General features: G+C 52.6%; 1 protein-coding gene across 23 annotated transcripts in view; it reads right to left on the bottom strand.

Annotated features, from left to right (window-relative positions):
- MACF1 (microtubule actin crosslinking factor 1) overlaps window positions 1-26,769 on the bottom strand; it is a 155,071-nt gene that overhangs the window by 57,338 nt on the left and 70,964 nt on the right. For 16 of the 23 annotated variants that reach the window (XM_074555820.1, XM_074555821.1, XM_074555831.1 and 13 more), the window contains 21 exons: window positions 18,552-24,149; window positions 17,905-18,054; window positions 17,371-17,586; window positions 17,140-17,289; window positions 15,966-16,199; window positions 14,557-14,700; window positions 14,234-14,467; window positions 13,507-13,722; window positions 12,290-12,805; window positions 11,836-12,012; window positions 11,288-11,411; window positions 10,784-10,992; window positions 9,547-9,864; window positions 8,057-8,223; window positions 6,862-7,018; window positions 6,153-6,270; window positions 4,820-4,882; window positions 3,878-4,119; window positions 3,006-3,135; window positions 2,025-2,224; window positions 218-713 (listed from right to left, as the gene is read on the bottom strand). In XM_074555820.1, the coding sequence (XP_074411921.1) occupies window positions 218-713; window positions 2,025-2,224; window positions 3,006-3,135; window positions 3,878-4,119; window positions 4,820-4,882; window positions 6,153-6,270; window positions 6,862-7,018; window positions 8,057-8,223; window positions 9,547-9,864; window positions 10,784-10,992; window positions 11,288-11,411; window positions 11,836-12,012; window positions 12,290-12,805; window positions 13,507-13,722; window positions 14,234-14,467; window positions 14,557-14,700; window positions 15,966-16,199; window positions 17,140-17,289; window positions 17,371-17,586; window positions 17,905-18,054; window positions 18,552-24,149 (9,859 nt within the window). Of the gene's footprint in view, window positions 1-217; window positions 714-2,024; window positions 2,225-3,005; window positions 3,136-3,877; window positions 4,120-4,819; window positions 4,883-6,152; window positions 6,271-6,861; window positions 7,019-8,056; window positions 8,224-9,173; window positions 9,225-9,546; window positions 9,865-10,783; window positions 10,993-11,287; window positions 11,412-11,835; window positions 12,013-12,289; window positions 12,806-13,506; window positions 13,723-14,233; window positions 14,468-14,556; window positions 14,701-15,965; window positions 16,200-17,139; window positions 17,290-17,370; window positions 17,587-17,904; window positions 18,055-18,551; window positions 24,150-26,769 lie in introns of all 23 variants that reach the window. The other 7 variants (XM_074555829.1, XM_074555832.1, XM_074555833.1 and 4 more) reach the window with 3 other exon arrangements.

The raw sequence follows: 26,769 nt of genomic DNA, 5'->3' as shown, positions 1-26,769 counted from the left end.
AAGAGTCATGTCAGTGAGGCTGAACATCTCTGTTCCCTCTCCAGCTCAGGTATTGCTGGAGTTGGAATTCTCCCATGCTTGGTGCCACATAAAATACCCAAGAAGAACCCTAAAAAGTGATAAATTATGCTTCCCCTATTATTTTCATAAACCCAGTGGTGGGAGAGCAGGGGTTGTGTTTGACATCCTAACATCTCAAGCAACTCCTCTATCTCACCTGCCAGATCTTCCAGCCCTTTGAGGGGAAGTGCCACCGTCTCCAGACGTTTCCTCAACTCATCCTTGAGGTACTGCTCCCCAATCAGCACGGAGAGGTCATCACAGAGGGTCTGAGCCTCTGAGATCTCCTCCTCCAGCTGCTCCAGGTCCGAGCGGATCTCGCTGGTCTCCTCCAGCTGCTGTTTGACAGCATCAGGCTGGGTGCTGATGGCAGACTGGCTGCTCAGGCGCTGCCCAACAGCCTTCACCTTCTCTGAGAGGCCCTGCAGAAGCTCCTGGTACTGGGTGCTCTTCACTATGGCTTGGTCAATCTGGCTGGAGCGGGAGTTGAGGCGCTCGGTGAGCTCGGACCATTTCTGGTTGACCCCTTGGAGCTCCTCCTGCACCTGGCTGGTGGATGGGGAGACATCCCCAGGCCCAGTCAGGATGCTCTGGGCTGCCTGGTTGAGCTGCTCGTGCTGCTGCCGGCGAGCTTCGAATTCCTTCAGCATAAACTGCAACAGAAATAACATAAAAATGTTTGCGTAAAAGTGACAGCTCCGAGTACACACAGTCAAAACAAACCAGACCTCCAGGGGCTTCATGCAGCCCATGGAATCAGCCAGGAACAGGCCCTGGGGTGGGACAGCAGTTGGGCTGGGTAGCCCAGGATTTACTGTGACCCTGGGAGTTTAAAAGCTGGGAGGGGTCTGTGACTCCTGGACTTTGCTCTCTCTCTTATTTGTCTTATAATGTAGCACAAACCACTTAGATGAGATGAAAATCTAATTATCTCCACTGGGGCTTTTTTTTTTTTTTTTGCTCCATGACGTGGCTGGTTAGAGCCATGTTAGGATTTGGGAGCAGGAGGAATGGAAGGGCCAGGCTGGCAGGCAGAGGGGCAGCATCAGCAAGTCCTGCAGAGCGTCAGCACAGGACTTGTTTAAAGCAATCTCACTCTCCAAGAGGGGCCAAGTGATTCACTGCTGAGTCAATCCAGTGCAGGAAGGGAGCTCAGCACTGCTCCCTTTTCAAGTTACTCACAGCAGTTTGGGCTCAGAGGGGTTTGGAGGACTTGGGAAAGAAGCCATGAGATCTCTGAGCATTCAGAGTGCTCACAAGACCAGCACAACCTTTGGGCCTAATGAGGTTTGGAGGACTTGGAAGAAGAGCCATGAGATCTCTGAGCACTCAGAATGCTCACAGACCAGCACAACCTTTGGGCCTAGCGAGGTTTGGAGGACTTGGAAGAGGAGCCATGAGGCCTCTGAGCACTCAGAATGCTCACAAGACAAGCACAACCTTTGGGCTCAGCAGGGTTTGGAGGACTTGGAAAAGGAGCCATGAGGTCTATGAGGTCTCTGAGCACTCACTGCACCTCAGAGTGCTCACAGACCAGCACAACCTTTGGGCCTAGCGAGGTTTGGAGGACTTGGAAAAGGAGCCATGAGGTCTCTGAGCACTCAGAATGCTCACAGACCAGCACAACCTTTGGGCCTAGTGAGGTTTGGAGGACTTGGAAGAGGAGCCATGAGGTCTCTGAGCACTCAGAATGCTCACAAGACAAGCACAGCCCTTGGGCTCAGTGGGGTTTGGAGGACTTGGAAGAGGAGCCATGAGGTCTCTGAGCACTCACTGCACCTCAAAGTATCCACAAGACCAACACAGCCTTTGGGCTCAGTGAGGTTTGGAGGACTTGGAAGAGGAGCCATGAGGTCTCTGAGCACTCAGAGTATTCACAGGACCAGCACAACCTTCCAGCTCCCTCCTGAGTGAGATGTTCTCCTCCATCCTGAGCCCACCACGAAGTCACAACCCCTTCTCACCTGCACCTGCTGCTTCTGAGCGTTCAGCATGTTGGGGTCGATGGAGAGGGGGCCCAGCACGCTCATCATCAGCTCCTTCTCCATCAGCCAGGGCCTCAGCTGGGCCTCAGTGGCCTGGAACGTGGCCAGCTGGGTCGCTGACTCCTCCAGCTTCTGCTGCCGTGCAGCCGTGGCCTGGCTGGCCCTCTCCCACCTGCAATCTGAAGCAGCACCTCTGTTGGTCGTGGCCAAGCTCCTGGCCAGCCCATCCCTCCATCACCAAGGTTGTTTTTCCCTTCCCTGTGGTTTTCTCCATGGGAAATCTCTGTTTTCCAATAAAACTCTATCCACGTTCCATCTAAGCCATCGCCCAAATCCAGTGGCTTTCTGCTAGGAGCTCCTGGAAGCTCTTAGGAGAAAACCTTGCAAGCAGGATTTCTGTGCTCTAGTCACTGCTGCCATGACCTTGGGTGAGCCATCCCACATCCCTGATAAATGAATATACTCTCATGTGCACCCATCCTCGCTCAGAACTCCTGGATGGAGCCAACACATCCCTGCTACTTCAAAAGAAGGAATCTCTGGGCTTCTTTTTGAACACACAGCCTTGTTTAGTCAACACTTAATTACCCAGGGTAGCCTCACTAATGACTGGAATTTTATATCAAGCAGCGAAGCTTTTAATCAAAACAATCAACCTGTGCTGCTAACACAAACACATTCCCCCCCACTACCTTTTTTTTTTTTTTTTTTTTTTAAGGAGCAATTTAAGGAGGCAATCCTTTAAAATCCACATCCATCACAGAGATCCCATTAATCACGACAGGGCTCATCTCAGGAACACCTTCCACACCAGACAGCTCAGAGATAGGTTTGCTGTTTACTGAATTTTAATTAGAAGTGACTCTGCTCTAGCGTGACTTTGGGGTTGCCCCTCACTCCTGAACCTCCTCTAACGTGATGTTTGGTGACAGAAGCCTCATTAATGCTTCAGGCACTTACTCAGGTCTTCCTGCATCTTCTTCCAGTTCGCTGCTTCTGGGGAATCTGGATATTTCTCCAGCAAGCCAGAAAGTGCTTCCTTCACCTTCTGGATCTTCCCAGAATTCTGTTCCAACTCAGCCAGAAATGCCTGGAAAAGAATGATTTGAACTTCCTCAGGCACAGGGCAGGAGAATCAATGAGCAGGAACGAAGCAGCACCTACAAGCTGGAGCTGGATGGTTTCTGCTCTTTGCTCTTCAGTTAAATCAAATTTTTAGCACTATTGTGACCTAACTTGGCAGCAAGGGCAGGGAAAGGCTGGGAATTGCTTTCCAGGAGAAACTGGAGTGACTCAGCAGCAAGGGCTCCAAATCATCTCTTTTTCCCCCTCAGCCTGACATCAACACGTCTAAAAGCAAAGGGGAACTCTGGGTTGATGCTCCACGAATCTGCCTGGAATTCACAGAATTCACAGAATGACCAGGTTGGAAATGACCTTCAAGATCATCGAGTCCAACCCAGTCCTGACATCTCAACTGAACCTCGGCACCCAGTGCCACATCCAGGCTTTTTAAAACACATCCAGGGATGGTGATGGTGGCTCCACCACCTCCCTGGGCAGCCATTCCAGAACTTTATCCCCATTTCTGTAGAAACTTTTTGCTGATATCCAACCTAAATTTCCCTTGGTGCAGCTTGAGGCTGTGTCTGGGAATGCCCTTCCTTAACTCAGGGCAAATGGTGCTAATTTGTGGCTTGTGGCAAATTCTGTGCAATGAAGCCCAATCTCTGGGATCCTCTGGGAGATGCACAGCAGAGGGGTGGAACTGGATGATCTTTAAGGGCTATTTTGTGATTTTATGACCCCAGAAAGTCGGGAAGAGCCATCACCTTGTTGTGCTCAGCCTGCGCTCTCATCGTCTCCGTCTTGGTGGGCGAAGAGGAGGCATCCAGCTCGGACAGCATCCTTTCCTTGGACTCCAGCCACTTGAGCATGGAGCTGGCCTCCTCCTGCACCTGCTGCATGCTGTCCAGCATGGCTGAGAGCTGCTGCAGGCGCTCCTGCAGGGCTGCACCCAGCGCCTGGTACCGCCGGCTCACGTCCGACACGTCGCACTGGATCTCCGTCAGGTCTGCACCCAAAAAACCAGCCCGGGGTCAGCAGCACTGCCCTCATCCTCCCCATCACACTATCAGGGTCTAACCCAGCCCCAGGCAGCCACAGAGAGCTGAGATGAGGAGTAAAGAAGCCACGTTCTGCCTGTGGAGCGACGTCGCATCCTCCTCACCTCTCCTGCCACAGGGGATTTTCCACTTGTCCCCCCTTATGCCCTTTGACAGTTTACAAACAAAGCTCTCTGTCGGTGAGCTTGATGCAAGCTGAGCCCCCTTTTCATAAAGCCGCTGCTAACACAAGGTTAAATAATTTGGCAGCAAGATATGAAGCCATTTTTATGCACCTATTATCTCGCTGAACCGCAGAACTAACAGCAGATAACGGGCAATAATTAAAATTGCTCTTCAAACTGGAGGGTTGGATGCCGTTATAATCCCACAGAACCAATAAATTTAATTGCAGGCCTTCGAATGATCTGCCATTTATCAGCTCCTAACACCACCTGACGAGGTGTCAGGGTGCTGTCACTCCCCAGGGCTGCTCCTCTCCGTCCTTCAGCCCGACCTCCAGTGCAGCAGCTAAAAAATTCCCAACCCTTTGCCAAGCTCATTTCCCTTCTGCTGGGGGGCTGGCAGTGCCACACTGAGGTTGGCATTGCCAGGGAATGGAAATGCAAGGATGAAAAAGGGACGGGGTGGTGTTGACAGCGAGCTCACCTTTGCAGGTGTGGTATCCGTTCACGCTGCCTCCCGAGCCTCCTGCAGTGGGCAGAGGGGCACCTGGGCAGAGGGGACAGGGACAAGAGGGACAAGAGGGACAAGACAAAAGTGTCAGGGGTGCAGGCAGCAATTGAGGAATGGCTGCTGCATGACAGGGACCACCAAGCACTGACGTGGCATCTCCATCATCCACCTGCCCAGCACGGGGCATTAATTTGGTTTGGAATCCCTTCATCTCTTCTCCTCCCGTTCCCCTCATTTTCCTGGAGCTGTTCCTGCCTTTCTGGAGCTTCTGGAGCTGGGCAGCTCTGCTCTCCCAGCATCCCAACATGAGAGCAGGGATAATGTGGCTCCTGCATGGGCTGGGGGACCACAGGCATCTTGCCTTGCCTGGGAAGCTGCCACCCTGAGCATGATTTTGTGACTTACACCCAATAAAACTGCTGAATGCCTTCCCTGAAGGGATTAATTCCTCCACATCCTCCTTTTTTATGGGATGAAATTATTCAAAGCAGCCCTGTGTTCATGCTGTCGTTTGCCCAGAGATGCACCAGTGTCCCTTCTTTGGACACCAGATGTCACAACCAAAGGCAGATTCACATTTTCAGGCAGGTCTCTCTTTTCTAACCACGTATTTTAAACCTTTCATGGACATAAGGGGCTGCACCTTTGGTCACCCTCAAGCCTCTCCCCACTTCTCCTGATGGTTTCCCTGAGAACTGCTCATGAATTTAATCCTAACAAACAAATCCAGACCATAAATTCCCATAAATTCCCATCAGTGATGAGAGTCCAGGGACTTGTTCTCACAAGCTGGAAGATATCTTCGAGCTGGTTTCCAAACGAACCAGACATAATCTCATTGCTTCACAGACTTGAAGCCAAAAGGGAGACCAGTAAATCACATCTGACTATCACAGCCCCCAAATGTCATCCAGATATGAAACCCAAATGCTGGAGGTTGATTAAAACACTCCAGCCCTCAGGAGGCTGAAGAACATCGCCAGGAGAGAGCAGGAGCCACTTCCATGAGCTCCCCAGCTCTACCAGAGAGTGATGTGTGTGCCCACAGCAAACACAGGGCAATTCATTAGGCTACAGTTAATTAAGCCAAGTTAGGATGATGCATTGAAGCAATGAGTAGCAGTGACTCAACCACTGGGCTGAGCCTCACCATGCTCAGATCACCACAGGCCTTCTGGATTTGGTTAAAAGGAGGAAATAATCTCATTTTTTGCTGGAGGCAGGGAAAATGCCTCAGGGCTTCCTCCTCAGGGAAGATGCAGCGCTGACAGCAGAGATGTCCTCAGGAGCGCTGGCCACCACTCACCTGCCTTGGGAGGGGTGTTGGGGGCCGTGATCTCCACGATCAGGTTCTCCAGGAGGGTCCCTCTGCGGCCAATCTCCTCCACCTGGGGGCCCTTCCCCTTCCATTCCTCCAGGAGATCCTGCTCAAAAGCCAAGTTTAGGGTTTTGCCTGGCCACAGCCCCCTGTCCCCTCTGTGGGGACACCAGCAGCTCATGGCTGCACTGGGGGAAGTGGCTGTGATAAATCTATTTTTACCAGGAGGGGGGGGAATCAAACAGCAAAAAAAGCTTTTCCCAACTAATGGGTCTGCTGAATGAAACCTTCTCCCTCCCACCGTTCTGGGGACATCCCTCCTCCCCCTCGCTGCCCTGGGTGCTGTGGGGTGTGAGGGCTGTGGGTGATTCAGCAGAGCTGAGTCAAGGCCCAGCATTTATCACATCCCTGATTTATCACATCCCTCTCTCTGCTGGAGCACAGCAGGGGCTCGGGTGACAGGAGGCCACCTTCCACATCCACCATGGGAAACACAGAAAAAACAGCATGTTCAGGTCTCCCACTCCTAAATCCTGCCCACAGCAGGCACAGGGAGTGACAGCAAACCCAAGGAATCTCCCACTGCTCCCTGCTCTGCACGGGATGCACGCTGAGACCACCAGCAAGCCTCTCCTTCCTGGGATTTATTTCACACCCCAGCATTTCAAGGCTTTCCCAAGGATTTCAAGGCTCCCACCTGGATCTGCTGCCTGCGCTGCTGCAGCTCCTGGGTGCCCAGGGAGGTCTCAGCAGGTGGAATTTTGCCTTCAGTCTCCCTCAGCCACTTCCTGACGGCGCCGACCAGGTTCCGAAACTCGTCCAGTTGCTCCTGGCAGGATGAGGCATCCTTTTCTCTGGGAGTGAAAACGTTTTGGAGAGTCAGAGCTCGTGCTCTGCCTTGTAATTACCCCCTCCTGAATGTGGCACGGCTGTGTCCCCAGGAGCCCTTTTTTAATTATTATTATTATTATCAGATGTTGCCAGGGAACAGCACTAAATGGGGTGCACCCAGTGCCAGCCCCTCGCTGCTGCTGAATCCCCTCAAATCCTGCCTGGTGGCACTTTTGGGCACTCCAGTGGTGCCAACAGCCACAGGACCATCCCTGCCAGCCTGCCCAGGCTCTTTGTCCTGGGAAAAGCGACATTTTTGGGAAGACAGGGCTCATTCAGGCCCCTGAATCCCTGGGGAGCCCAGACTGTGCTGCTCCTACTTCTGGGCCACAGCTCCATCCATCCAGCCCATCCTGGGGGAACAAGGCAGTCTCAGGCCCCTCTGGCTCGTCCTTGCTGGCCACAGCAGCCCTGAATTTCTGGGGATTATTGAGAGTTTCATGTCATTTTCCCCACCACCTTCCCTGCATCCCACAGCTCCATCCATCCAGCCCATCCTGGGGAACAAGGCAGCCCCTGGATGGGGGTCATGAGCCCCTCTGGTTCATCCTTGCTGTGTGCACAGCCCTGAATTTCTGGGGATTATTGGGAGTTTCCTCTCCTTTTCCCCACCACCTTCCCTGCATCCCACAGGGATTTTGGAGATACAGAGAGGTGTGGATGCTGCTGCTCTCACCCTGCTCCCGCTCCCTTTTATCCCCATTTCAGGGCACTCCAGGCTGCTCCCCATCCTCCCAGCAGCCAGCAGGACGCCCAGGGCTGGAGCTGAGGAAATGCAGAGCTCCTGCTCCCGCAGCAGCACCAGGAATTTTTCACAACGCCCCCAGCCAAGGCTTTTTTTAAAGCGTCAGCTGGAGCAGAGCTGCCTCAGGATCCTGGCGTGGGAGGAGGGCGGCAGGAAGAGCTGGCTCATGTCCCCCCTCCTTGGAAAGGAGATCTCCACAGGGAGGGCCTTGCTTGGACCATGAAGCCACCCCCAAGCTCCCCTTCTTGGGACTCACCTGTCCTTTGCCACCTTTTGGAGCTGCAGGAAATCTTTCTTCAGGCTCTGCAGCTTCTCCTGCTGCTGGGAGGAGCTGGGGGTGAAGCCACAGGAGCTCAGCTCCTCGGCCAGGTGCTCCAGGGTGGCCAGGTCCTCCTGGTGCTGCCTCATCTCCGAGTTCAGCTCCTGCCAAGAGCAAAGGGGGGATGCTGACCACGTTCCCCAGCAGCAGAGGGGATGGACTGGGCAGTGCCACAGCCTGCTGAGCTCTGTGTGGCACCAGTGCCAAATGCTGGGCACAGCTCGCTGCCACCTGCTCCTCCAGCTCAGCAATACTTGGAGCAGCTGCAGGGGCAAATCCCACTTTTCCCAATGCTGGTGACTGGGACAGGGGGCCCTAGACCAAGCCAAATCGACCCCTGCCACAGCACAGATGTCTGGTTTTGTGTCATCTTCCAGCATTTCTGAGTGCATGAAGCACCCCCTGTGCCAGGACACTTGTGGGAATCCTGCACAGCTCCACAGCACCCCTGAAAGTCTCCAAAGCAGCACTGAGCAACCTGGTCTAGTGGAAAATGTCCCTGTCCCTGAGAGGGGCCATGGAATGAGATGATCTTTAAGGTCTTTTCCAAGCCAAACCATTCCAGGATTAAACACTCCAGCCCTCAGGAGGCTGAAGAACAGCACCAGGAGAGAGCAGGAGCCACTTCCATGAGCTCCCATCACTCCCAAGAGTGATGGCTCCAAGACTTCCAAGGTCTCTGGCTCCAAAACCTCCAAGGTCTCTGGCTCTGAACCTCCAAGATCTCTGGCTCTAAAACCTCCAGGGTCTCCAGCTCTAAACCTCCAAGATCTCTGGCTCTAAGACCCCAAGGTCTCTGGCTCTAAGACCTCCAAGATCTCTGGCACTCCTGCACTGCCCTCCCAGAGATATTTTGCTGTATTAACCCCATGGAGTCTTTAACTGATAAAATCCTGCTGTGTTTGGACTGGATCCTAAAAGACCCATCTGAAAACCAGCCTGGCTCATAGGAAACACCACCCCGCTTTTCCCACAGCTGGGAACAGCTGGATCCTGCCAGCCTGGACCTTTTTCAGACCCCTGGTGCAGGCAGAGCTCCTCCCCAGGGCCTCACCTGGATGTGCTGGGAGAAGTGAGCGATGTCGTGGCCTGGTTGATTCCCAGATGCCAAAACTCACATCCTGCTCTCCATGAAGAGAGCAGGACCAGCCTGGACCCTTCCTCAGACCTGCTCTCTATGAAGAGAGCAGGACCAGCTGGATCCTGCCAGCCTGAACCTTCCTCAGACCCCTGATCCAGGTGGAATTCCTCCCCAGGGCCTCACCTGGATGTGCTGGGAAAAGTGAGCGATGTCGTGTCTGGTTGATTGGCAGATGCCAAAACTCACATCCTGCTCTCCATGAAGAGAGCAGCACTAGCCTGAACCCTGCCAGCCTGAACCTTCCTCAGACCCCTGATCCAGGTGGAATTCCTCCCCAGGGCCTCACCTGGATGTGCTGGGAGAAGTGAGCGATGTCGTGGTCCGGCTGGTTGCCGGACGCCAGCAGCCGCGTCCTGCTCTCCGTGAACTGCTGCAGCTTCTCCCACAGCTGCTCGTACTGCTCCACCTTGGGCAGCAGGCCCTTGAGAGTGTCCTCCCGCTGCTGCTGCTGCTGGCACAGCCTCCCAAAGTGCTCTGTCACCCGGGCCAGCTTGTCCTGCAGCGTGGAGGCCGCGGGGCTGTCGGCGGCCTCGGTGAAGCGCGTCACCATCTCCCTGGTGGCCTCCAGGCTGCTCCTCTGCCTGGCAATGTCCTGCTTCAGCTTCTGTGGGGAGCACAGCAGGACAGAGAGGGGTTTTTAAGGAGGGTTCTTCAGCAGAACTAACTGGGCAGCCCTCTGGAGCAGCAGCAGGTGGTTTGACACAACGAGTGTTGGGAAAAAATAGTTTTGTATCCCAGTTTTTCTTTCCTTTCCAACCTGCTCAATATGCTCTGCATTTCCCTGTGTCTGAAATCTTGTTAGCAAAGAAAAAAGGAGACTTTCAACAGTTTGCCCAGAGATGCTGGAGCTGCCCCATCCTTGGAAATATCCAAGGCCAGATTATACAGGGCCCTGAGCAAGCTGGTCCAGTGGAAGGTGTCCCTGCCCATGGCAGGGTGTTGCAATTAGATGGTGCTTAAGGTTCCTTCCCACCCAAACCATCCAGGGATTGTATAAAAATAAAATAAAATAAAATAAAATAAAATAAAATAAAATAAAATAAAATAAAATAAAATAAAATAAAATAAAATAAAATAAAATAAAATAAAATAAAATAAAATAAAATAAAATAAAATAATTTTTTTTAAAAATATAAATAAAAAAATAAAAGTAAAGATAAAAATTCAAATAAAAATTAAAGTAAAATAAAAAATAAAATAAAATAAAAATAAAAAATAAAATAAAAGATAAAAATTCAAATAAAAATTAAAGTAAAATAAAAGAAAACAAAATTTAAAAAATTTTAAAAAATTAAAAGATAAAAAAAATTAAAATAAATTAAAATTAAGATAAAAATTCAAATAAAATTTAAAGAAAAATTAAATTAAATTAAAATTAAATTAAATAAAAATAAAATAAAATAAAATAGTTCTGCTCATATTCCTTTTTAGGGTTTTTTTGGTGCTTTCAGCACTCAGTTACCCCTGCATGGGGCAGGGGCTGCTCTGGGCTGTTTGGGGTGAGGGAGCCAGCCCAGCCTTACCACACTGGTGGCAAGCGAGTCCTGGATGGAGGCAGAGGTGAGCACAGCTGGCTGATCCTTCTCCAGGCTCTTCTCAATCTCAGCCACGGACTGGAGGAGGCTCTCCAGGCTCTCCTGGACGCTCTGGGACTGGGCAATGGATTTCTGCAGCAGGTCTGAGCGCTCGGACATCTGCTGGGAGAGGCTCTGGAAGCGGCTCACGATGGCATCTGCAGGGTTCAGCACAGAGCACACTCAGTGGCACAGAGCTCCAAGAGCTCAGAGAGCAGCCAGGGTCACCTTTGGCTCCCCAAAACTCTCAGTGATGACAAATCCCTGTCCCCAAATTCAGCAGTGAGACAGGGGACAAAACACAAGTGGCCACATCCCTCCGCACATGTAAACCCTGAGGATGCTCTGCTACATAATTACCCCCAAATTCCCCCCAAAAAATGATTTATTTTTGCCCCTTCTGGCTTGTTCCCACTCTCCCCAGCCCTCCCTGGCAGCTGCTTTGCTCTGTACCTGTTGTCTCCTGGATGTGGCCGTGGTCTGGGGCTGGCTCCCCTTGGATGTCCAGCAGGGTCCGAGCTGCTTTCTGCAGCTTCTCCACTGGCACCTGGTGCTCAGCCAGGTCCCCCTGCAGTTGCTGTTTCCACACAAGACAAACCAAAATCAGAGATGGGTCCCAGGCGGGATTGCCACACTCATGGAGCTTTTACACCCTCTGAGGGATTCTCTGCACTTCATCACTGAATTTTTAAGAAATGATGGAAAAATCTACCCCCACACAGAGCTGGATCAGAGGGTTTGGGCTGTCCCAGTGCCTTGTCACCCTCATGGGGGAGGAATGTTCCTCTCTATGCCCCTCTGGGGTGTCTGCAGCCCCTAAGCACCTTTCCCAGAAGTCTGACTCCACCTGACCTGCAGCACAGAACCTGCTACACCTGCATCTTTGCCCTCAACCAGCACAAAAAAACCCCAGTGGGTCAAATCTCCCTGCTGCTGACTGCTCAGAGCAGCCAAATTCCCATCCAGGCTCCAGCACTGCTCAGGAAATCCCTCAAATGTACCTTGGTGCTGGCAAGCTGCTTCTGCAGCACGGCCAGATCTGAGGAAACCGTTTCTGAGAGCAGCTTCCCCAGGGCAGCCTCACTCTCCTGCAGCCACGTCCTCAGAGACTCTGCCACCTCCTGGAACTGCTGGTAGTGATCCAGCAAGGTGTTCAGGTGGGAGCCCAGCTTGGAGCACTGCAAGGGAGCAAGGAGAGGTGATAAGGATGCACGTAAATGCTGAGCGGCCCGCGGGAAAAGGCACAGGAATCAGCAAGAAAGAAAAGGCAATTAAAAAAAAAAATCAATCTTGCCACAGGCTAAATGAATTACTAGGGGTGACACGCAGACCAACAGCAAGACAAGGGTGTTGCCCACGCCTTGGAGAAGACAATCCTTGTGCTACAATCTATAAATGTCCTGGCAGCTGGGACATAGGAGGAAAAGAGCCCCCAGCTCCCAGCCCTTCCCATACCTTGGAGTGCAGCGTGGTGTATCTCTGCGTGGCGTCCTCCAGCTTGCTCTTGACCACACTCCTGGACATCACCAGCTGGGATTCATCACCCCCAGCATCCCCATCCAGAAACTTCTCCCCCGACATGGTGACGAAGCGCAGGTCCCCCTTGTGGGAGATCACATCCTCGGCGAAGCTGCCCTGGCGCCGCAGCAGCTGCCTCAGGGAGGCAGGGTCGCTGTCCCCCTTGTACATGCCCTGCAGCTCCTGCTCTGCCTGCTCCAGCCAGGCCTGGAACTCCCCGTGGTCCTGCAGGAACTTGTGGAGCTCCTCCCTGAGGAGCTGCACCCGTTTGAGCTGCGCCTCGGCGCGCGCCAGCGACGCCGGGTACCGCTCCCGCAGCTGCGCCAGCTGTGCCTGCAGCCTCTCCTGCTCCTGCCCAGCCAGGCTGGGCCCCTGCTTGTCCAGGAAAGCCTGTGCTGCCTGCGTGGCCAGGATGATGTCCTGCTGCTGGGACAGCAGCTCCTGGTGCTGAGCCTGGAAGGTGCAGGGAGAAAGGTGAGCTCGGTGCTGAGGGGCTCTGCTCGCCTCTGCAGGTGTAAATTTAATGCTAAAGACCAAAGATAAATGGGAAGGGAGTTTAATCTGAGCTGATCCCATTTTTGCTGGAATGTCATTTGCTGTGGTTTCTGCTTCCTTTCAGAAAGCAGGAGACACTCTAATTAGTTCTTGCATTCTGCACATCCATTGTTGCTCCCAAACATTGAGAGGAGAACGTGAGGCATGCTGGGGAAGGAGCAAGGGAGCCCTCCTAGACCCACAGAGCTCCCAGGAGATCACAAACAGGGGGATTGGGGCCAGCATTGGAAGGGTTAAAGGGCACAGCGGAGCAGCCTGGTCTAGTGGAAGGTGGGAGCGGATCAGGATGATTTTTTAGATCCTTTCCAAGCCAATTACTTTCATGATTCTGTGACAAAGCATCAACAGGGTGGGGAAAACTGGGAGCATCCCAGGTTGGGCCACAGGAGTACAGAGTGAGCCCTTCTGTGGGCATCATGGGCACCTGCTGGACCCTGGCTACCCTGTGTGGGTGGGCACACACCCACCACACATCCTGCATCTCCTGCAGGGCCTGTCTGAGCTTCCCACATGGAGAATCCCATATTTCAGACCCAGCTAACAGCAGGGACAGGGTGTGGGGCAGGAGGCTTTGGGTGGGACAGGGTGTCAGTGCTGACCTTCAGCCTCTCGTAGTGCTCATCCAGGCTCTCAGCAGCACTGCCTGCTCCCACAGTGTGGCCATCAGGGACATCCCCAGTGCTTTTTGCTGTGCCTGGGCTGGCAGGGTGTGGTCTGTACTCTGGGAGCTCTCCCCTCTGCTCCAGCGATGCCACCCAGCTCAGGAGGGAATCGATCTTATTGCTGTTCTCCTCCAGCTCCTTGGCAGCTTTCACCTGAAAGCACAAGGGCTCCAGATAAGAATGACCCAGTTCTTGCATGTTCAGCAGACTGCTGCACGGGGGAGGGAGACAAAAATCAGCAGAAAGAGGGAAAAAAAAAAAAACCCGAGGAGTTTCCCAGCCTCAGCAAATGCCTGAGACACCTCCAGACCCTTTGTGGCACTCTGGAAGGTGCAGAAAAGCTGTGAAACATCTCAGCCTCGCTGCTACATTGAATTTCTCATCCTCATACACCCCAAAAGGGCTGGGATGTGACTGGAAATCCTCATCCATCAAGGGTCACCCCAAAGGCAGAGTAAGGGACCTTTTCCTCCCCCATTCCCTCCACAAGCAGCTGCAGCTCCCAAGGCATTTAATGACAGAAATATCTGGGGGAAACCTCACCCGGGGAACACCCAGGAAGGAACCACAAATTTCTCTGTGCTGCATCACCCAGATGGGCCCCCAGGACGTCCCAGTCCCCCTCAAACAAAGCCTGGAGGTTCCACAGCTCCTGGCACGTTACCTTCTCAGTCTCCTGCTGCACTGCAGCACTCACTGCACTCTCCAGCTCCTTCTGGGCCACCTCTGTCCTCTCCTGCAGGGACTGGTACTGCTCCTTGGCACGCTGCAGGTCCTGCTGCAGCGCTGCCAGCTCCCCAGGCTCCAGCTTGGCCTTGTTCTCCTCCAAGAACTGCTCTGTGCTCTTCAGGACACCGGCGAAGGAGGCGGCTCTGCTGTGCATGCTCCTCTGCAGCTCCTGCAGGGGTGGGTGAATTCACGAGGCTCTGGGCACTGCTAAAGTGAAACCTCCCCACCTCTGCCCCCCAAAATTTAAACATCACTGACCTTAACATCGCTCTGCCTCTGCTGGAGGGCGGGCAGGTCCCCCTCTGCTCTCTGCTGCTCTGCCAGGGTGTCCTCAGCCTGGCCCAGCCAGCGGCTCAGCTCGGCCAGGCTCCGTGCCCGGGCTGCCTGCTGCTCCTGCAGCGTCTGTGGGCACAGCAAAGGGGACAGGGGCACAGTCAGGGCCAGCCCTGCACCTCCTCTCACTTGCTGCTGAAAGGCAAGGTGAGGTTACAGCTCCTGGAGGGGAGGATGCAGCACAGAAAACTTTGCGGATCTCCAGGTGCTCCCTGTCCGGCAGCAGGTGTCACGTCCCTGCCGAGCTGGTGGCACTTTTGTCACCATTGGAGGCTTCTCTCTGTTGAGCTGCAAGATGGAGCTGCACTGCTCTCCCAGCAAAACTCAGCCACGAGTTTCTGTGCCTTTTCCATTCCACTTTACAAACATTTAAACTGCAGCAGAAACTCACTGAGTGAGAGGCAGTAACAGCCTGGGGCAGGCAGCGCCACTGTGGAGCCCCAGACAACCCCAAATAAGGGATTTTTTAAAATGATTTGGGGTTGGAAAGGGAGCCCTGGAGAGAGAAAGTGTTTCTGTGGCTGATCCAGCTCCTCTTTTTGCTGCCAGAGCACAACACAGAAGCGCCTGTTTGAGCAATTGAGCATGATGTGACCTGAGAGTCCCTGTGACACCCCTGTCCCCCTCTGCCAGGGGGGACAAAAGGTTTCTGAGATTTTCACTGGGCATTTCAGCAAGGTGATGTACAAACTTGTGCCAAACACTGTGCCTGTTTCTCCCAGTCACAAGAGAAAACAACAGAAGCAAATTGAAAGAGCCTTCTTAAGAGCTCTTCAGCTGCAAAGCGAGTTCTTCCTGGGTTAGGATGGGCTCAATCTGAAAAGGCAAAGCAAACTGGTTAATACACACACACACACACTCCAGAGAGGACAGGCAAGAGTTACAGAGAGCAATTGTTAATAATAAAAACACATTAATCCTGTCTTGGATGAGAGGATCCATGCAGTGCTGGGTGCTGCCCAGAGATCTGAGGGCTTGTTTTTGCCCTTGCCAGCTGTTTCCCTGGGACAGCAATGCCTGATGTGTGCAGTGGAAATAGGACATTGGGTGGCTGTGGTGGCCCTTCTGCACAGGGATTTTGGGGGTGATTACAGGGTTTATTCCACCCAGCCCCAAACAATTCCATATCTAGCACAGAACTGCTGCCCAGACCTCAGCAGGGCTCCACATTTTGGGAGCAAAGCCTGGTAGGAAGAAGAAAGCCTTTTAGAGGAAGCTCATGACAGTGAGAACTCCTGAACTGGGAGTGGCATGCAAGGGAAATCCCAAATTGGAGGTGCTGTTCCTGTGGCTGGGAAGAGCTTCAGCAAGCAGAGGAGGAGATGTCTCACAACCTTCACCTGCTCCCTCTGCTCCGCTTGCTGGAGCCAGAGCTGCAGCACCTGCAGCCGTGCTGCCACACGCTCTGACAGCTCCCTGAAGGCTTTCTGCAGCTCATTGAGCAGCCTCAGCAGCTGCCTGCTCTGCTGCGGGGTCAAATCCTGCGCGTGCTCCGAGATGAGGAGCTGGATGTCAAAGGCAGCGGCGTCCAGCTCAGCCTTGGTGTCAGCAAGGGGCTCCTTCAGCTCCTGAATGGGAGAGAAAAAACAGCCAAAATTACCCTAAAATGATCTTAAAATGACCCTAAAATGATCAGGGTTGTGCTGCACTGCTTCCCATCTGCAGGTGCCACATGAAATACATTCCAAAATGCATAAGGAGACTGGGCTGCTCGTACAGGTGATAGAGACCAGGGCAGGTGTGATGGAGCAGCCACTACCAAGCTTGGAAATAAAGCTTCTCTTTTAATGTATTTTAATTATACACTTATATAATATATAAGTGTATAATTACACAAGTTATATACACTCATACTATAAGTGTATAATATAATATATGTGTATAATTATACAAGTTATATACACTTATATAATTATACACTTACATATTATATATTATACACTTACATATTATATATCATATATTATATATTATATATTAGTGTATAATTATATAAGTGTAATTATACACTTATATAATATCTAAGTGTATATATTATAATGTGTTATGGAAATAAATGACTTTAGAGAGAACACCCAACACAGCAGCTCCTGCTGCAGCACAGGCTAAGGGCAAACCCTGGGAGGGAAGCAGGATTAAAAGCTTCTCTTTTAATGTATATATATAATTATAAGTGTATATATCATAATGTGTATTATGGAAATAAATGACTTTAGAGAGAACACCCAACACGGCAGCTCCTGCTGCAGCACAAGCTAAGGGCAAACCCTGGGAGGGAAGCAGGATTAAAAGCTTCTCTTTTAATGTATATATATAATTATAAGTGTATATATCATAATGTGTATTATGGAAATAAATGACTTTAGAGAGAACACCCAACACGGCAGCTCCTGCTGCAGCACAAGCTAAGGGCAAACCCTGGGAGGGAAGCAGGATTAAAAGCTTCTCCTGTGTGCAGAGGGCAGCAAGTTCAGCAGGCTGCAGGATTAGGGGCATTGCCATGGTTACCTTGTAGTGCTGCAGGCACTGACTCAAGCTGCTGCCATCGGTGGCCTGCTGGAAATCTCTGTCATCCAGTGACTCCGTGGTGCCACAGACCCAGCTCAGCAGCTCCTGCAGCCTGCCCTCCAGAGCCTCGTGCTGGGCCAGGATTTTAGCCTGAAAAAGCAGAAATTCGTGGTTTAAAGGAGGAATTTTAGGGAGTTTTTGGGGCAGCAGGGGGGGAGTTTTCAGCTCTACCTTTTCAGCTTCTGCTGCCCCACGAAGGTTTTGCAGCCGGGACTGCAGGACCTCACTTGCAGAGCTCAGAGACTTGTGGAGGTTCTTGGCATCCTTCTCCAAAGCCTTCAGTAACTGCTCAGGGACCTCTTCAGGGGGGTTGGCCACAATCCTCTGCACGGCATCCAGCTCCTGATTCACTGGGAAGCTCAGCTCCTGCAGCTCGGAGCCCAGAGCCTGAGACAAAAGACAGCACCACAGGGTGACTTCGCCTCCCTGCTGCCAAAACCCAGCAGGGCTTTTGGAGAGGCAGCTCCAAACACTCAGCCTGGAAAAATCCATCCCCCCCTCCAGCCCTGCTAGGCTGCCAGCACTCTCCTGCCTCTCTCCAGGCTGTAAAATTCCTGTCAGCCAAGCTCAGGCTGTTGCAGGAGGGATGAGGTTTGGTATAAAAGCCTGTTAAACCTGAGACAAAGGTTTATTTCCCCAGCAAGCTGGGGAGAGGGGGGAAAAGCTCTGTCTGACACCAGCCAAGCCTGGCCCAGCCTCTCTCACCTCTGCTTGCTGCCTCAGGTCCTGCAGGGCTGCCAAATTCTGCTCTGCTGGCTGCACACGTTTGATTCTCATCTCGATGTCTCGGAGCATGGAGAGATAAGATATCAGCCTCTGGTCGTGCTCCAGACACATCTTCTTGCTGAACTTGATCTGCAGAATCAGACAGGAAATCAAAGCTTCAAACTCAGGCAGAAAAGGAGACAAAAAGTGTTATATAAAATTCTTTTTTTTTTTGGTTTTTTTTTTCCCCAAAGGAGAAATTTGTTAATAACGTTCCTGCTCGTGGACTCGCCACTTGCCAGCCTTATCTACAAGATTTACTACAGGAGAAATAAAACACATGGTTCTTTTTCCAACATAAGCTTATAAATGGCAAGAGATCTCTTGGTGTTGCAGCAAAAGTGCCAAAAAAAAAAAAAGAGTTTTACTTGTTAGTCATTTAGCAGTAATGCTCCAGCAAAAGGAGCCACAACTCAGCCCTGAGTGTTTCCAGTTGTACATCACCAGCTCCTTTGCCAAATCCACTGCAACATCCACTCCTCCTGCTTCAGCTGCCCTCTGTGCTGAGGATCTCAGACAGATTTAGCACCAAACATCCACAAATAGCTCAGAAAAAAATCGCCTAAATAGCGAAAATATTCACTGACCTGGGCCGGCCTCGTGGATTCCCTCGAGGTTTCCAGCATCTCTCCCTCCACGATCACAGGTAAGAGCAAACCTGGGCCTGGCTGCTTGCTCCTCTCCTGTGGGGGCTCTTCTTGGGGTTTTGGGGGAGCAGGGGCTCCTCCTTGGTCTGCTCTGGGCTCAGCTCTTTGCTCGTGCTGTTCCTCCTCTCCAAGCTCCAGGATTGCGGAGGTTTCCTCAATTTCTGTGCGTTCCTCTGTGATAATTAAGTCCTGGGGCAGCTCCTGTGCCATGGTGGCTGTGCTGGGCACATCCTGGGTGGTTTCCATCCTGGTGTCTTCCTGTGCCATCCTTTCCTCACGTTTCAGGACCACCAAGGATTCCATCCTGGCATCATCCTGAGCCATCCTTTCCTCCAGACTCAGACTCCTTTCCTCACGTTTCAGGGCCACCAAGGAATCCTGCCCATCCTTGGTGCCACCTTCCACCACCTCTCGAGCATCCCTGTGCTCAGGGAGCACCTGATCCTCTCTGGGGGTTTCTTTATCTTTCCCAGGAATTGTTTCCTTCCCTTTTGCACCCTTGTGCTTGGCTGTGCCTCGTGCCAGCCCAGCAGCAGCCTCGGTGCTGGATTCATGTTCTGCCTCTGGCACCCTGGAGACAAAGTGCTGCTCCTCGCCCTTTCTCCTTGGAATTTCTTGGGAAGCCAGGGAAGGAAGGAGCTGCTTCTCTGCAGGTTTCTCTGGCTGAGCGCCGTCTCCTGGAATGCTGCCCTGCTTCGCTTTCTTCTTCTTGCTTTTCTTTTTCTGGGTAGGTTTTAGCTCAGTTTCGCTTGGTTTTTCCTGACCAACGGCACTTTCTATGCGAGGGGTTTCTCTTTCTGTGTGTTTGGCAGCTTTTTTCCCTGCAAGCTCATCTCCCACAGGAACACCAAGCTCAGGGGGTTCTGCAGGACCCATCCCTCCCTTCCCTGTGCCCACACTGACAGATTCCCTCGGGGCTGCTGGTGTCTCCTGGACCACGCTGGTCACTCCCTCTCCTTGCCCAGAAATCACCACTGCACCTTCTCCACCTGCCACAACTCCCTCTGCACTTACAAACTCTCTCCTCTTCCTCCTCTCCTCATCATCCTCCTTGTGAAGCACCTCTGTGCCCTTCTCCAAGCCCTGTCTCTCAACTTTCTCTGTCCTTCCATCCATTTCTTCCCTCAATTCCTTGCCCTGGGCTGCTCTCACTTGGGAGGTGCCTTTTGGGATCCCTTTTTCCACAGCTGCTGTCACCACTGCCTCTTCAGGGAGATACACTGTCCCCAACACTGAGGGGAGCTCTGGAGTCACCTCAGCCTTTGCCTGGGGGTGATGAAGATGATGATGATGATGTTCATCTTGGGGATGGACAGCACCCTCTGAAGCTTCCTGGGGTTTTAATTCCCTTTCTGTCCGTGCTTTGGGGGATTTCTCAGTGGCTGCAGCTGCACTCTGAGCTGTGTCATAGCTCACAGCTTCAGGGTGAGCTTTGGGCTCAGCACCACCAGACCTGGCAGGGAGGATGACAACCTCCTCTTTTGGAGACAGTTTTTCTATTTTTTCCTGCATTTTTTCCGCTTTGAACACCTCAGAACCAACTTTCTCCTCGGACATTTGCACATCCCGAAGACCAGCAGCTGATTTTTGGCTAATCAGCCCTTTCCCAACAGCCTGAGCTGGGTCATAGCTCACAGCTTCAGGATGAGCTTTGGGCTCAGCACCATCAGACCTGGCAGGGAGGATGACACCTTCCTCTTTTGGAGATAATTTTTCTATTTTTTCCTGCAAAACTTGCAATTTTTCTACTCTGAACACCTCAGAGCCAACTTTCTCCTTGGATATTTGCACGTCTTGAAGACCAGCAGCTAATTTTTGGCTAATCAATCCTTTCCCAACAGCTTCCTTCACAGTCAACCTTTTCCCACCGGGGGCATCCACGATTCCCCCAGCCCTGAGCTGGTTGTTGGCGATGGCTTTGGCCATGGCCTCATCCAGCACGCCCTGCTCCACAGCTGCCCTCAGGGACAGCCTCTTGCTCACAGAGCCCTCCACCACGCCTCCAGCGTCTGCCTGTGCCTGCAGCAGCCTCAGGGCGGGCAGGGGGTCCACCTTGCCCAGCCTCACTGCCTGGGCACACGGCAGCTTGGTCCCTGTCGCCTCGTCCCTGATGGCCTGCAAGGGATGCACCTCCAGGTACCGCTGGCCGGATTCGATGTCGATTTTGCACTTCTTCAGGAACTCTGAGTAGGGGGTGATCTGGCAGCTCTCGGGGTCTACAATGCCTTCTCTCATTGCTGAAGATGACAGGGCTTTCTCCACCACCTGCTGGGGGACCAGGCCCTCCTGCACCGCCTGACTCAGCGCCAGCCGCTGGCCAGAAGATGGATGGAGGATGCTCCCACTCTCAGCCTGGATTTCCTGCACTTTCCTCTGGAATTCTGGGCTGAGGAGCCCCAGTGACACTGCCTGGGGCAAGGGCAGCTTCTCCTTTGTAGCTGGGTGCACAAAGCCCTGCAGGACCACGCTTTCAGCTTTCCTGAGCTCCTTGCACAGGTCTGGACTGATCAAACCGTGCTTCATGGCATTGTCCACCGACAGCCTCATCCCAGACACGTGGTGGATGATCCCTCCATCACCAACCTGCTTGGTCAAGAGCTGAAAGGCTTCTTCCTTCTCCAGGAGCCCCTTTTCAACAGCCTCTGCCACAGTCAAAGGCTGCTTGCTTGCAGGATCCACAATCCCACTGGTCTCAGCCTGCAAATCAATGAGCTTCTGCCTGGTCACCTCATCAGTGCCTTTCCCCTTGGAAGCCTTCTCCAGCTTCACCAGCTCTGCCTGGCTCGTTGGCTCTATGAGGCCCAGATTTGAAGCCAAAGTCACTGACACTTTCTTGCCACGTTTCAAGTCAACAATGCCCCCAGTGACCACCTGCCCTTCCAGGATCCTCATGGCTGTCTCCTTGTCCAGAAGGCCAACGGCAGCAGCGTCCTTGATGGAGTAGACAAAGTTGTTGCCCGGGTCAAGGACGCCACTTATGGCTTTGTCAGACGTGAGGACCTTCTGGAGCAGCTCCTCATCCATCAGACCTTCTTCAATCACGTCCTCAGTGGTCAGGGATTCACAGGCCTGAGGGTCAAAGAAGCCACTGAACATCTTCATCTTCTCCATGAGTTTCACAGCTGTGTGGCCGGACACCACCCCAGAGGCCACGGCCTCATCCAGCAGCAGGGTCCTGCCCGTCTGCTCGTGGGTGATGCCACCACTTTGGAGCTGCATCAGGAGGTTTTCCAAAGTGTCCTCTGCTTCCTGCTCCTCATGGGGTGGCAGGGGTGGCACCTCAACGCCCTCATCACCCAAAACTTCTTCCTGCTCTCCTGTGTCCTCTGCTTCCCGCTCCTCATGGGGTGGCAGGGATGGTTCCTCAACGCCCTCATCACCCAGAACTTCTTCCCACTCTCCTTCCTCCACCTTCAGCACAGTTTCCAGGTCCTTGCTTTGCCTCTCTGCTGGTGCTGCCTCCCCACGTGCAGGGAGCAGCACAACCTCCTCTCCTGCCAGCACACCATTTTCAACTGTCCCCTCCTTCAGCAAATAAACCCCTCTCACCTCTCTCACATCTTCTGCCCCTCGTTCAGGCTCCCTCACACCCTGAGACCTCTCTGCCACCATTTTCAGTCTGTCTCTGCTTTCTGGAACGCCCATTGTTATGCAGATTTCACTTTTCACAACCACGGCCCCACTTTCCAATGCCCTCTTCTGATATTCGGGACCTTCCACTGCATCTGCTGCAGGAGGCTTGGACTCCTCTGTCTCAATCATCATTTCCTCTGTTTCTCTGGTTAATCCACTACCAAGGTCACTGGGAGGTTCTGGCATCAATAATTTTACCTGATGTTTATCCCTGGTTATAAAAGTCACCTGTTCTTTTCCAAATTCAGCATCAGTTTCACTCCTGATGCTCTCCAGCTCAGTGGAAATTTGCTCCTGCTCTTCCACACGCAGGAAATCCTCTGCATCCTCCAAGAGGAGACTTTCAGGTCCCACCACCACCTCCCCATTCTCCAGAGCAGTTCTGGGTGGTAGGATCTTCTCACTTTCACCTTTTGAAGGAGCAAATTGAAGCTCAAGCTGCTGCAAAGCCAAACCATTGCAAGGTTTGCTTTCAAGAGATGCCTCTGCCTCCTCAAAGCCTTCCAACACCTGTGCACAGGATCCATTTTCCTGGCTTTGGATGAGAGCTTTAGTGAGATTCTTCAACTCTGCATCCACCAGGAGCACCTTCTGGCCATCGTGGATGTTGATGTAGCTGTGGGTCATCAGGTGGAACATCAGCCTTTCACCATCACTCCTCAGCAGAGGTATCTCCTGACCCGTGGGGCTCCTTCCAGGGGAGCTCTGGCTCCTGCTTGGAGCTCCAGAGAGCTGCACGCTGGCCAGGACATCAGGGATGGCTGTTGCTTTCAGCTCCTTCACCACCTCCCTGTCCAGGATGCCCTGCTCCACTGCCCTCTGCCAGGACACCACCTCTGTGGTTTCTGGGATAAAAACAGCCTGCAGGCACTGCCTCTTGCTCAGAGCCTCCTCCATCAACTCTGTGGAGAGCATCCCCTGCTCCAAAGCATCTGCAACGGGGATGACCTCCCCTGTCTCTGGCCACAGCAGCCCCATGAAGGACCACAGGGATTCCAGCACCAGCAGGGCCGTCCTTGGAGCCACCAAACCCCTCCTCAGGGCTTCATCCACGCTCAGCCTCTCTCCCGTGGTGGTGTCCACGATCCCACCAGTCTGCAGCTGCCGGATGAGGAGCGTGCAGGCCAAATCCTGCTCGATCAAATGGTGCCTGACAGCCTCATCCACGGTCAGCCTGTGCCCTGTCCTGGGGTCCACAATGCCACCAGCAAAGAGCTGGGCTTCCAGCAGCCTGGTGGTCACCTGCCTGTCTATGAGCCCCTCCTGGAGAGCACGGAAGATGCTGACCTCCCTGCCTGACCTCAGGCTCACCATGCCACCCGCCAGCTGCTTGACTGGGAGCAGCCTCAGCCCGGTCTCGTGGTGGGTGATGCACCTGTCCAGGAGCTCAGGCAGGCTGATCTTCTCAGCAGTGTTGGGGTCAATCAGATCCTTGCCACATTCCAGGTGAGACAGGAGCCTGGAGTGGAGCTGGGGGGGAAGGAGCCCTTCTTGCACTGCTGCCTCCATGCTGATCCTGCCCTGCTGGAATTTAAAGCCCCCGGTGAGGAGCTCAGCCTCAAGAATCTTCAGCCCAACGCTCTCACTGATCCTGCCCTCTTCTATGGCAGCAGCGACGGGGAGGAGCTGTCTCCCTTCACATCTGATCTCTTCCACCTGCTGGAGGGCATCCTTCAGTTCCTGCAGCACCTGGAACGCCCTGGGATCAATGATGTTTCTTGCCAGGGCTTCCTCCAAGGAGAGTTTCTCACTGGTCTCTGGGACAACTAAGTCAGAGGAGATCACCTGGGCCTCCAGGAGGACCAGGCCTGTGTCCTGATCTATCAGACCTCTCTGCATGGCACCAAACACAGGGAATATTTCTACCGTGCCAAGATCGATCACTCCTGCCACGGCTTCGCTGCCCTGGAACAGAAAGAGAAGGAAAAGAATTAGATCAAAATTCAGCATTTCCAGCACTCAGTGCATGAGTTTCAGGGAGGCCTCACTTAAAAAACAGAACAAAACAAAACAAAAAAAATTAAAATCCCCAAACAGGCTAGAAAGTCCTAAAGTGTTTGCAATCTAGTCCATCACCAGGGCAGCACCAAGATGCTTCCAATATCCACCAGCAGCAATGCAGCAAAGCAGCAAGCACCAAAACTCAGACTCATTCCTAATGCTCCACAGAAAAGAGGGCAGGAGACCAACAAGCACAACAAAGCCCTTCAACAACTCCACCTTTAAAAAGTAAAGACAACACAAATCCCACTCTTGGGGAAGAAAACCCCCCAGAACCACCCACTGTGGGGTAAAGGAGGAACCTTCCCCAGCACAGCCTCCATGCTGATCCCTGCCATGCTGAGAATCCTGCACTTCCCAAGCAAACCCCAAGTGCCAGGATGGGTGGGGAACACCACAGAGCCCCGTGGCATGGAGCAGCTCCCAGCCATGCATCAGGGCAGGAGCAGCACAGCTCCCCAGGCACCACCACGGCCCCACTGCAGCACCTCCAAGCTGCTCCTCAGACAGGGCCAGGGGAGAAATGGAACAAGCTGGAGGTTCCAGCATGAACAGGGACAAACTGGGACCACACCAGCTGCTGTGGTGGCTTTTCTTGCTGCTATCCCCACAGGGAGGGTGATAATTTAGGTGATAAAGTGTCTTTGTTCAAAGGCTCTTTGGACGTTTGGGTTTCTCCCAGTGCCACTGGTTGGGTATAAGGCTGGCCCAAGCACCCCAAGATTTTTGTGGGGATAGCAAGGAGGGAATCAGGACTATGGAATGAACTCCTTTTGCATCCCAACACCCTGCTGTGGGGACAGGAGGAACCTTCTGGGACAACCTCAGCTCTCCACCACCACGGCCAGGCCCTGACGTGCAAACTCAGAGACGTGGAAAGACAGAGAAAGAGGGAAAAGGGGGGAAAAACAAAAGAGAAAGATCGAAAAAGGAGATGGATGGGAGGGAGGGGAGTAAAAGGCTTTTACTTACCGACTTGCAGGGTGTGCCTTGAGCAGTTAAAGACAGAGCCTTATGGAGCAGTTCAGCCGTATCACACACAGTGTAAAGCTTGGGGTTAGCGTCCAGCATGCGACTGTTTTGTTTTGCAAAAAGAACCCCACACACAGGTCCGTCCTCTTTCCCTTCTGTGTGTTTTGTTTTTGTTTGTTTAAATCCCAGGGGGGTTAGTTAAACTTGTAAGCAAGGATGTCAGTTAATCTTAAAAACAGTTGACATGAAACACAAACCATACAGGGACACATCATGCTCAATTTAGCGCGCTCTGCTTTGCTTTTTTTGTTTTTTTTTTTTTTTGGTCTTTTGTAACTTCTTTCTGACAGTTGGATGTTTCCAGCAAGCAAATGTTAAAGAGTTCTTCATGCTCCCTCTACAGTGAAGCAACAGCTCCACAGCAGAGCTGCAGGGATGGTTTTGCAGACGGGGATTTGAGGTGAAGCCCCACTGCCATCTCTTGTTTTGCTGCCTGGCCTTCATCGAGTCTGTGAGTGAAAACTGTTCCAGCCCCAAAGCAGCTTCATGCTGTACCAAAACAGCTTGACAAGCCCTGGAGAAGGCTTTTGCTCTAAAATAATTTTACTGATCAAAAGGGAGGAAGAGGGAAAGGAAAAAAAAAAGCATCCATTCCACAGGGAGGCTGCACCAAATCCGTGATGGCTTAACAAAATTATTTGTTCACCTTTCTGCTGCCAGCATAAGGGCTAAAGGGCTTGCAATAAAATAAATAATTTCCTGCTCTGAAACACCTGGAATGTGCTGTAAAGTCCAGTTTGGAGCAAAACACTACATTTTTTAGGTGAAAGCTGGACATAAAGATCTCAAAAAAAGCAGCTCTGCCACCTTCTCCCCATGAGTGGCTTGAACAGGGCTTCACTCACAGACCTGAGAGCCAAAACCTGCATCTCACAGCCAGATGTGAGCAGGCTGTCGCTTCAGGGTACAGGGAGCCAGCAAGCAAACACACAAAAATATCCATTGACACATGAATATACACTTAGAGAACAGGCACACGTAAATCTGTGAATGACAGCTGGAACAGAGGCAATAAGGATGCGCTCCCAGCCCTCCCTGCAAGGATGGGGCTGGTGGATGTGCACAGGGAACAGGTCCTGAAGGTCCCCCAGGTCAGATGAGGGGCTGGATAACGCAATTGCCTTCCACAAGGAAGAGAAAAACCCTTGGCCAGACCCTGAGGCCGCGTCAGTCCCACCTTCCTGCAGCGGGGCTGAGCCCTGTGAGCTCACAGGACACAGATTTCCTCATGGGGACATTTCCAGGGCAGAATTCCATCTGCCACCCTGCTCACCAAGCACGAGTGAGCCTCGTGCAGGGGGCAGAGCCCTGATGGCAACCAAAGCACAGCTCTCACAACAGCTCCTGCTTGGCCTCCAGGCACCACCAGATGCTTTGGGTGGCCATGAACAGGAGAAAAAGGCTCCTGCAAGAGGCTGTGAGTGGCCAGAGGCCAGAGAAACACGACAAAATGAAACCTTTTGCACAGCCTGAGGAGTGGGCAGGGCTGAGC

This window comes from Zonotrichia albicollis, chromosome 20, assembly GCF_047830755.1.
Source record: "Zonotrichia albicollis isolate bZonAlb1 chromosome 20, bZonAlb1.hap1, whole genome shotgun sequence".
NCBI classification, from domain to species: domain Eukaryota; kingdom Metazoa; phylum Chordata; class Aves; order Passeriformes; family Passerellidae; genus Zonotrichia; species Zonotrichia albicollis.
This window is presented reverse-complemented; position numbering and strand designations above follow the sequence as displayed.